The sequence below is a fragment of the Lepidochelys olivacea genome, assembly GCF_965140295.1.
Source record: "Lepidochelys olivacea isolate rLepOli2 genome assembly, chromosome: 13".
Taxonomy (NCBI): Eukaryota; Metazoa; Chordata; order Testudines; family Cheloniidae; genus Lepidochelys; species Lepidochelys olivacea.
This window is the reverse complement of record NC_140423.1, coordinates 2,510,625-2,522,066: the sequence shown is the minus strand read 5'-3', so window position 1 is coordinate 2,522,066 and position 11,442 is coordinate 2,510,625. Positions and strand designations below refer to the sequence as shown.

General features: G+C 55.0%; 1 protein-coding gene across 1 annotated transcript in view; it reads left to right on the top strand.

Annotated features, from left to right (window-relative positions):
- Window positions 1-1,267: 1,267 nt before the first annotated feature.
- The window catches only part of XKR7 (XK related 7), a gene marked incomplete at its 5' end in the record, with an annotated part of 33,958 nt that continues 23,783 nt past the window's right edge, over window positions 1,268-11,442 (top strand). The window contains one exon of the mRNA XM_084645997.1: window positions 1,268-1,845. Within this exon, the coding sequence (XP_084502123.1) occupies window positions 1,268-1,845 (578 nt within the window). The remainder of the gene's footprint in view (window positions 1,846-11,442) is intronic.

The window sequence follows — 11,442 nt, the reverse complement described above, 5'->3', positions numbered from 1 at the left end:
GTGGGGCCCCTTTCTCCTGGCCCCCTGCTCCCGAAGGGGAAAGCAGAGGTGGCCGCCCTCAGCCTCGCTTCCCCGCTGAAGGGCAGAAATGGGGCATGGGGCTGCTCTTCCTTCTTCCCTGGCCTCTGGCGTCGTCTCAGTCCTTCCCTTGGAGAACAGCGGGCCTGGCCCCTTCCCCTGCTCCTCCCAGAGCAGTCTGTACCAACCCAGCGCCCCTTTCCTGACAGCGCAGGAGGGGCAATGTCCCCTCACCCCGACCCCGGGGTTTCCCAAGCGGTCCTTTCCCTTCACGACCTGGGAGCAGCCTGGCTCAGACCCGCCCGGCTCCCCAGAGCCAAGGCCGACGCCTCGCACTCCGCAGCGGGGACGCCCCCAGTAGCTCGCAGACTGAGCCGGGGCTGGCCTGGGGGGAACGCGTAGAGTCTAGCGGGGCGCAGCGCGCCCTGCCCAGGCTGCAGGGGGTCGGGGCGGGACCCGAGCGCCCAAGGAGCGGGAGCTGCGAACGGAGTAATCCGAGGAGGCATCAACAAGTATGCGGGAGACGCAGAGAGCCGGGCAAGGGCTTCGAGCCCCAGACTCCTGCCAGCCTGGACCAGAGGGGCCCGCGGCCTCGGAGCGTCGGCTCCCCTTAGCAGCGCCCTGCTCCCTGCGCGCCGGGGAGGGATGGAGACGATCTGCGGTCGATAGGAGCAGGGGGTGGGGAAGCGTTCGTGCAAATGCAGCGCCCGTGGGGTGAGGCTTAAAAGCCATGACAACCGGGCCTGAACACGCGTGTGAGCCTGGGTGGGGTCAGGGCAGGCCTCGGGGCGCTCTGGTCCGCTGATGGGCGAAGCCCCCAAACTGGGAGAGCGCCCCCAGCCTGCCACAGCGTCTGCCCCTCGGCCCCGGGACCGGTGGGGCGAGGGGAAGCAGGCGGACGAAGGAGCGGGCAAGGGGGGATGCAGGAGGAATGAATGAATAACCGCCCGCCCGAGTGGGGCGGGACCCCAGCTCTTCCCCGCCCGCCTCTGCCTCCTCCTCGCCCGGCGGCCCCATCCGGACGGGCTCCGGCTGCTGCTGCCGTGGGGGTGGGGGGGGGTAACTCGAAGCGGGGAGGTGGGTTTGCAGAGGGGGCGTCCAGCACGGGGTCCTCCCCTCCTCTAGCCCCCTCCCTTCCACCCCCGCCCCTCCTCTAGCCCCCCTCCCTCCCAGCCCCCCCTCCCCGCCCCAGCCCGCCCTCCCTCCGGAAGTCTCTCCCTCTCCCTCCTTTCTCCTCCTCTCCCCCAACATGGCCGCGAAGTCGGATGGAGCCGGGGCCGCCGCGGCCGTGCGCATGGAGCCGGGCGCGGAGGGCGGCGGCGGCGGGGGCAGCCTGGCGGGCGGGGCGGGCCGCGGGGGCGCGGGGCCGGGGCCCGGGCCGGCCGCCCCGCCGGCGCCCCGCGCCTACAGCCTGCTGGACTGCTGCTGGGTGCTGGGCGCGCTGCTCGTCTTCTTCTCGGACGGGGCCAGCGACCTGTGGCTGGCGGCCGATTACTACCTGCGACGCCAGCGCTGGTGCTTCGGCCTCACGCTGCTCTTCGCGCTGCTGCCCTCGCTGGTGGTCCAGCTGCTCAGCTTCCGCTGGTTCGTGTACGACCACACGGCGCCCCGCGCCCCCGGGGCCGCCCCGGCCGCCGCCCCGCCGGCGCCGGCCGCCAGCACCAAGGACAGCGGCGGCCCCAAGGACGGCGGCCGGCCCGGCTCCGCGCGCCTCTCGCCGGCCCCGGCCCCGGCCCCCGGCGCCCCCCGGACCCGGGGCTGCTGCCGCCTCTGCATCTGGATCCTGCAGTCCCTCATCCACCTCCTGCAGCTGGGACAGGTCTGGAGGTAGGGGCGGGCCCCCCGGGGGGGGGCTGGCCCCGGGCCCCGGGGGGGGGCTGGCTCCGGGCCCCGCTCCCCTGCAGAGCCAGGGGAATTCCGCTGGGGCAGGGCCGGAGCAGGCTGGGGGGTGGAAGGGGAGCCTGGGCTCCCGCTCCCCTTCCAGCGGCAGCTCGGCCAGTTCAACCGGGAGCGGGGAGTCCGGGGGAGCATGGATGGATCTGCCCCTTGGCCCGGCGAATTCACCTAGGACAACCCCGGAGCCGTGTCTAGAGCCGCAGCACAGTCGGGGTCTGCCCAGCCCAACCCAGGCCTGGGGCTTTAGCGAGTCTCTTTCTCCACCCTGCCTCTGGAAATGGCAGGGGAAGGGGGTCCAGGACACAGGGGTCTATCCCAGCCTTGCTCCCCACACACCTTGCACTGCCCCTGGAACTCAGCAGCCAGGCCTGGGGGTAGGAGCCCTCCAGAGGCTCTGGGGAGCAGTGGAAGGGAGCTGGGTGTAGCCTGAATTTCCCTGAGGATCCGGGAGGGGGATCTGACCCCACCACCTGCTCTGTCCAGATGGGGAGTGTGCAGCCTGCCTTTGGACTTGTCCTTTGAACAGTTCTGCAGCTGGACATCAGCCAGCAATTGGGGTGAGGGCCCCTCCCTGCCCCTCAGGCCCAGCAGCCCATCACCCACCTTCCCCTAGGACCTGCCTACTCCACGCCCTCACCCCCAGATCTCATGCTTCTAATTTCCAAAGCTTTAGAGGCAGTCCTGTCCTCAGCTACACCGATCTCCGCCCCGGGGTGGGACGTGGCCCCAGCTGCTTGTCTGGAACAGATGCGCTAGAGCAGGAAAAAGAACAGGAGGACTTGTGGCACCTTAGAGACTAACCCATTTATCAGAGCATGAGCTTTCGTGATGCATCCGATGAAGTGAGCTGTAGCTCACGAAAGCTCATGCTCAAATAAATGGGTTAGTCTCTAAGGTGCCACAAGTCCTCCTGTTCTGTTTGCGAATACAGACTAACACGGCTGTTACTCTGAAGCCTGTCATAGAGCAGGAAAGGGTCTCTTCTGTAATCAGATCCCTGAGATCAACAGTTCATGAGCTGCAAGTAGAGGGTGTCTGGTCCCCTGAGCTGAAGCACACGACCAGCGTGAAGTGGGGAAGGTGATGGAGACTGGGGCTGCTTCCCCTTGGGTGTGTGTCTTGGGGTTATTATATGAGCTCCCTCCGGTGAGCTCCATCCATTCAGGAAGAGAGGAGAGTCCTGGGCAAACTGGAGCCGGGAGGAAGGGAAAGCCCTGGGCCGAGACAGGCTTTGAGGGCTAAATGTAACTGATGTGCCATGGGGGTGCTTTACCTAAACCCCAGTGATGGGGAAGGCAGCACTGGGCTGGGGGCTGTTTTGAAATATTACATTTATGGAGCCTTTTCATGGCATGAGAAAACAGGTACCAGATAAAAAGGCACCAGACAGCTGACAGGATCACCCCTACCCAACAAACTCCCCCCCCTCCCCCCCTGCGGTTTATAATGCATGTGTGTGGACGCCAGCCAAGCTGCTAGCCCCTCTGGAAGGGGTGAACGTGGTGTCCTTCTGGTCCCTGTAACAAGGGACCACAGCGAGCAGTCCGCGGCTAAAGGGCTGCACCATTCTAATCCACTCACCACTTCAGTCAGAAACTGAACAGCTCAGCCTTGGTTCCCTGCAGGGCCTGATCCTGTGAGGTGCTGAGAGCATCTGGCAGGGTGCTGGATGTCTTTGGCTCAGATCAGGGTCCCATTCCGTGCCCACACCCATGGAAGTCAGTGGTGTCACACAGAACGTGCAGGAGTGGGGTACCATTGGAGCCATCGCACATCCAGCCTCTCCCCTTCCTTTATCCCAGTCCTCTGGCATTTCATTCCTCTGCTCCCCACCGAAACAGCTGGGACCAGGTCCATGTGAGCAGGATGAGAGACAGCACAGACAGGCACTCACCAGAGGTCAGCTCCACTGCCTGCATCTCCACTGGCTCTCCAGGGCTCTGAGCTGATCATTTACTGGCATGCCTCTTTCCCAGGGCCAGGCTATTGAGCTTCCCTTTCTCTTCTCCACCCCAGACAGCCTGCAACACTCTCTTTCAGAGTCACAGAGCTACAGGCAGACAGTGCGAAGGAGCTAGGCCTCTGCAACAGAGCTGATTTGTAGAGACGTTAATGCTGGGAGAGAAAGGGGAGACTGACAAATTTCTGAAAAAAATACAACTAGCAACTGAGGAGTTTGGATCAGGTTTTGACACTATTCCCACCTTGTATTTCTGTTTTCTGTGGCCTTGTTTGTCCCAGCATATCTGTGTGGAGGCATTTGTCTGTTACTCTTCCCATGATCAGGTAGCATAAGGGTTCTCAAACTTTTCCGCAGTATAGAACGCATCTTAATAGTGAGATTGTCTAACCCTTCTCATTCATGACTGCACAGACCGGCTGCTACTCTGAAACCTGCCTTCCTACCCATTCTGATCCCAGCCCCGTGGCATCTGCAGCAAGTGCTTACAAGGAAAAGCGATATTAGGGAAATCTGTTATGTAAAAACTGTCTTTAATGTGCTGTAGCAGCTGGAGATGTGGGGGAGAGCCGGCACCTTGGGACCAGCCAGCTGTCTACAGACTGTTAGCAAGTGGACCATGGCCCACCAGTGCTCCATGGGTCACAGTTTGAGAATGGCTCAGCTACAATTACATTGTAGTCATTGGTTAATTTTTATTTATTTATTTATTTATTTATTTTTGCTCCTGGTTCTATAAATAATCCGACCCCCTGATCTGTTATGGTGGGGTAGGGTTTTAAGCCAATTAAAGTGGTAGCTCTCAGAACTGATCTCCTGGACATGCTGGGCTCAAATTGTAGATCAGTCTCTTTCTAAGCTTGGGATTTGTTACTTACGCCCATTACCAGTTACATGCAGTTTACTAAACTCATTAGTGAGGCTGGATTCCGTGCAGGTGGATGTGACAGTTTCCAGGGGTTGAATTATTGCTGTGTTAACTGTGCATGTGAAGAGAAGACTTTTCCTTGAGCTTCTTTGTCAGTGGGGGCCTGGCCCTGGCCCTGGCCCTAGCCCTATTGGACTGGGGCCTTTTGCGTATCACAACTTACATTCAGTCAATGTACTTACAAGCCTGAGGCCCAGCTTCACTTCTGTGAGAACAATTTGCACCTGCAGAATTTGCCCCTGCATTTTTGGCACCTGCAAAATGAATTTCAGCACAAGCCTTGATCTGCAGTTGGGTACTTAGAGCTGCTAATGCTGCACTTTGTCCTGCAGCTGAACTGTTGGCGTAAAAGTGAAGGCGCAAGTTTTGTGGGTGCAAACTGTATCTGCCCATATGCCTAATAATGTGTCCTTGCTATAGAGCACTCGTGTTTCTGTTACCTTGATTTAAAGCTACTGTAGCAATCCATTAAAGTCCACTGTAATCAGCCCATTCACAATAAACATGCAAAATCATTCTTTTGGTATCCCCTAGAGACGGTATCAGTTGCATAGAGTGAACATGTGCAATCTATTCTGACTACCCGGAGGCGAGGGTACAAATGCTGGGAAATGTGCCTTAACATTGGACCAGTTCCGGGCCTCCATAATTATGAATGGTCAGAAGAGGGACAGTTCCTTGCATGCAGATTTCCAGCCCAGTCTTAAATGCTCTTCCTAGCCAGTAAAGCACAGCCATGCTCAGTTTGGCGATAGTCAGATGCAATCAGCACACCATTAGCAGCCTGGATCAGGCTGTGTTTCATCGTGTGTCTCATGCTGATGAGATTTCTCAGTTTACAAATTCCTACCCACTTTGCTTGCAAAAGGTCAAAACTATCTTCTCTAAATGGAGAAATATCAAAGAGAAAGAAAGTCCTTTGGGGACTGTTCTCCCCTTGACACGCTTGCCTGCCTCCCATTAGCGTTAATAGGAGCATGTGCACATGCCAAGGGGACAGCCTTCTCCAGTCTGTGCACATCACGCAATGTATTTGCATTTGGTATTCATTCCTCTCTGTCTTGTAATGTCTTTGCTCAGAAAAGCTCGGCTTGGATGTGGCATCTGTTTGCCCGGTCATGTTCTGCTTCCACCCAGTTTCACATCTGGTTTGGTCGAGGCACAGCGGGGCCACATGATTTCCCAGAGGTCACACAATAGCTCAGAGGTCATTCGCTGGCTCTGCCCGCATGATTAATATTAACTCTACTTGGCATTTCTATATCACCTTCCATCCAAGGATCTCAGTGCGCTTTGGAGACATTTCATTAGGCCTCCATGTGCATCCTGATCTTATCATTATCCCCATTTAAACTGGGGGATAGCAAGGAGAAATGATTTGCTGCGATAATACAGAAAAGCAAGGCCCCTATTTCTGAAACTGGATTCACATGGCCCCCAGCAGGGCCCCATTGACTTCTGCGGACCCCTGTTTGGGTGCAAGAGTCTGCCTGGGTGGATCCAGTTGCATAGTTATGGCCTGGGTTTGTGGCAGAGCTGGATACGGAATGGAGATTGGCTGATTTCTAATCCTGTGTCTTTAGCCACAGGATTCCCCTTGGAACACATGGCCCTCCTGTTTGCCAGGCCTTTGCTCTAACCACTCAAACAAGCAGGGATTCCTTTGATTCCCTAATCACACCATTTTCTTGGATATAAACTGGGCCTATTAAAGAACAACTTGTATTGAAATCAGCCAATTCCCCTGTTGTCTCTTTTGGGTCCCACCTGTTTCTCCTTGGCAGTGCACTGGGCTTTTCAGGGTGTGATCCAGTGTTTTTCAGAGCATAAGCTGGAACAGCCAGTGGCTGTGGGTCCTCACCTGGGATTGGAAGAAGTGTTGGGGGTGGGTGGGAAAGGAAGGCCTTCAAGCCTTTAATCAATGCATTGATGTGACATCATTCAGACTGTGCCACATGGAGATCTTTCTAATTATTTCACTTTGCAAGATGTATAATGGATTAAAATGGCTGCAACTGAAAAGCAATTTCCTCCTTGTTTAAATAAAGGATTACGGCATAATATCCCACATTACCTTTTAGGAAAATTGTACTCTGTATCAATTACTTTTAGATCAGTGGGTCTCTCTTGTTTTTTCATCTCAGGATAATGATGAATGAATTTAGTTACAACTGGGGCCAGGCTGTTTTTTTTTTCTTTTGGTTTCAACACTTGAAAATTGGAGTCAGTAATTGGAACAAGTTAAGGACAGAGCTGGCTGGCAAAGGAGCGGAGGAGATGCTGGTATTGTTTTGGATTATTTATATCACTCTGAACAAGGTTAATAATGAGGGTCTTTAGCTGGCCACTTGCTGTGCGGCTTGTCTCTGGGTGATGCTTGCAAATGAGAATGTGCATTTCAACAGGTTTATTCTGGAGGCGCGAGGTTTAACGTGACACACCAACAATTGAAGGGCTAACTGTGCTTGTGACAATAAACCAAGCCTTTCAACACACTCTTCAGAGAAGAGCTGCTGTCCAAACCCTTTCTATGAATTTTTACACTGGTGTTCCTTGGATTTTTTTTAATCTGAAGAAGGCAGTAATTAGCTCTAATAGCCTTCTCTGTTGATTTCTGCTTGATCATCAGTTTTTGAAAATTAAATGATTTTTTGTAATTGATTTCTTATTTCTCACGCAGCTGCCACTGTGTTTGGTTCATAAAAACCTAGCCATGCCCTGTCAGTGCAAGAGAGAATATTTTTCTGAGTTGAAACATAAACTGTATGATCAAATGCATAACAAATAAGAATCAGCATTTCATTCTCGCAAGTTGATGGGAGATGAAATCTTGTTTTAATGAGATCCATAGAACTGACAGAATGATGGGAGAATAATTGTGCCCTGCAATGAAAACAGAGGGCGGGGGAGGGAGGGAGGCAGGGTCACTTGTTGAATCCTTGAAGAGTTGGAGATTGTATTAGTAGATGTGCATATTTTGTGCTTTCTTATCCCTCCCCTCTCCCTTTGTTCCAGTAATGAACTGTGCACAGCAGCTGCTGGCTGCACGGAGGGGAAGACACTGCCATAGGGTTGTGTGCATGTCAGGCCATTGTGCATTGCAGACAGCAGTGTCATTGCAATGACAAGCCCAATTAGTGAGTTTGATTACATCAAGAGGATAAGGTCACTGGTGTCTGGGCTCCCTTGCACAGACCTGGGAGGGGGACTCCCTGTGGATCCAGACTGCCTATGCCCTAAGGACAAGGGGAGCAGAGAGCTCTGAAATGCTTCAGCTGAGTGGGCTTCTGGAAGCCTGTGGCTCACATCACTGCAATTGTGGGCTGTGCTTTCGCTGCCTTGTGTGTAGTCCCACAGCTGGGGGCTTTGCTTTGTTCACCCCTCCTCCTAATACTTGACAGCTACCTCTCCTCCCTGCTGGGATCCTCCCACCTGAGGGCTCAGCCCTCCGTAGCCCCACAAAGGCAAGGGATTATGTGCAAGGGATTATGAATTTACTATGTTTGTACAGCTCCTTGTACAGCGGGCCCTGGGCTCTGACTAACAAGGCTGGTGGACACTACGGTAATCCCACACTCCCTGCAGCTGCTGACACCTCTTCCCTATGCCCCTCTCACCCCAAAGCACAAAGGACAAAGCACATGCTGTTCCAGCACTTGTCCCTTCACACAGGCCAGCTCTGAGGTCAGCCTCGGAGGCTGAGAGTCTGTCTGTGTATCTGTCCATCCCATCCACTCCTCTCACTCCTTAGTGTGCAGGGATTGATAGCAGGGTGCCCTGCCGCACTGGGCAGACAAATGGGCATGGTCCCTGCCCCGAAGAGATGAGTCTGTCTGGGGAGCATAGACAGCAAGTCTGCCCTGGATGGGTTATGACCTGCTAGGTCCTTTTCATCGCTAGCCTCTGTGATGCCATGAGAGCTGGGGCTAGTTAGGCCTGGTCTACGCTACGCAGGTCGACATGAGTCTCCTTCCCTCAACGTACTTGTGCCCATGTCTACACCGTGTCACCCGCTGTCCTACGCACTCCATTAGGGCCACGCAGCAAACCCCGACCAACCTGCTGAGGTCCTCACAGTGCGAGCGTAGACACTGCTTGACCTGTGTCGACCTAGCAGTCCTCCAACAGCTGTCCCACAATGCCCCATTCCCTGCATCAGTGACGGCTCTGGTCACAATGGTGAACGCCACTGCTCAGCGGTCACAGAGAGTAGACGCCACCCCCAGAACTCCCCCAAGTCTTTTTGAAATGCCGTTTCCTGATTGTCCAGCGTGGCGAGCACACTTAGCAGGACTCCCTGGCCATATGCAACTGCCCGTGCCAGGTCCGCGCCCCGGCCGCACTCCTGCCTGGCCTAGACAGGAGTATTGGATCTCCCGGCCCCGGGGTGCGGGGGAGAAGAGGCTGAGCGACGGACCAGCCGCAGAAACATGGACATCTATGAACAGCTCGCACCAGCGATGCAGGCAAAAGGGGTCCGACAAGGATCAGCAGCCGTGCCACAGGACAGCAAAGGAACTGAGGCAGGTGTACCGCTGGGCCAGGGCGGCCAACAACCCATCTGATGCTGAGCCTCAGATCTGCCACTTTTACAGCGAGCTGCAGGCCATACTCGGCAGAGACCCCACCAGCAGGTTTCAGGCCATTGTGGATACCTCTCGAGACCCTGAGACACAGACCCCTGCCTGGAACAGCGAGGAGCAGGAGGAGGGAGACGTGGCAGGCGGTCCAGCCATGTCACGAGCCAAGACCTGTTCGAGACTCCACCAGTCTCCAGCCAGTCCCGCCAGCCGAGGACAGATGAGACTGATGAAGGGGAAGAGACCAGGGTAAATGACTGCATGCATTTTTCCTTACAGTGTTTAAATTTAAAGATGGTGCCTGGCCTGTTCCCAAGCTAACAAGACCCAGGAATCAACTTCTCACGGTTTTACTCATGTGTGAGAAGAGACAGAAGCACAACAAACAGAGGCCGAGCTGCCATGTGCTTTTCATTCACCTGCAGGGTTAGGCTAGGGAGCCACGTGGAGCAGTTTGTTTGTGCACATATGGCCCTTGTATCCTCCCAAGAGATCTCAATGAAACTTTCCTGGAGATATTCTGCAATCATAACGCGAAGGCTTCTAGGGACAGCTGCCTTATTTCTTCCTCTGCGGTAGCCAGTAGGACACTTTCCCATGCCACTCTGCCATGAGTTTGGCTAGCACGATTGCAGTAAATAGGCAGTGGCCTCTAGGTCCGGCCGGCTTCGGGACGCAAGTAGCAGCTGAGCTCTCTGGGCTTTTGTTATCCTTCAGAGTGAGATATCAGCTAAAATCCCCACCGCCTGTGGAAAATAGCGCCAATATTCAGTGCCAGGGCCCTGTACTCCTACCCATGGAATAGGGGCTGAAATTTGATGGTTTCATGCAGCCGAAGTTCCTTTCCCCCACCCAAAGCTGAAGTGGCGATAAGTGGCATGTCTTATTACAAGCTTGTCTGAGAACAAGGGAAGGGAGTTTTAAAACTTCTCTTCCCCTTTCCCTTGTGACTGTATTTCCCTGTGACGCATCTGTCAGTTTTTATCAGCTGCTGCAGGCTTGAGGGGTGCCCCCTCCACACCCACAGAATGCCTGGCCCTAAAGAGGAGGAGCAAGAAGACGACTAAGGAGGATGTGTTCAGCGAGATCCTGCATCAGACCACAAACAAAGGGCCTGGAGGGCCACCATGGCAGACGTTATGGAGAAGAAAAGAGCAGACAGGAGAAAGGCCCAGGAATCCCAGCAGTGAAAGGAGATGCAGATGCACCAGGACATCAGAGGTCTTCTCGGGCAGCAAACCCAAATGCTGAAGACCCTGGCTGGCCTACAGGTCCAGCCATCCCCGACTCCCCACCCTTTGCAGTCCTTGGAGAACTCCCTGGTAGCAGGTCCTTACACCCCCCGACATTCCATGTGGCATCATGGGTTGCATCCTTATTCTGACCGCTCCACATGGTGGGACAGCAAAGAAAACCCCGGTGTCACATACACTGGCCTGTGGCAACCACAGCTGGCATATGCCTGGCCACAATGGGCTACATGTGTGCATTGAAATGGACAGAAATGTTTGTTTGCTGCCTTTCCAATTGTAAAGTTCCAGTCCGTCAGTTTACATGAGAGGTTTCTAGTGCATCGCCTGGGAGGTTGGCTCTTTTTCTTTCGTTCGTTCGTTCGTTCGTTCTTGACGTTTGACCACTCAGTAAAGTTCCATTGTTGAAGAAAGTGATGGAGTCGACAGACGGCGCTAACCCAGAGGCAAGGCAGGGGGGGCCTGTCCCTGAGCAGCTGCAGGACATGCTCCAGGTGGAGGAACAGATTGAAAGGGTACTGGCAGGCCAGGGGAAGGAGCTACAGGCTGACACCTGGAGCTGTGAGAGGAGGGATTACAGTTTTGTTAAGCCTACAGTGAGCACCGTGATCCAGATCTCCCAGCTGCTCCTCCCCTTTGGGAGTTGGAAACTCACAAGAGCCTGTGAAGAATGGGACATTGTCCTCCAGGCAGATGAAGTGGATCTCTGTCCAGGCCCCAAATCTCTGTCCAGGCCCCAAATGAGGGAGCCACAGCCTGGTAGAAAGCGACCAGGGGGGAGTATAATTTGCAGGGCTGGGCAAAAACTGG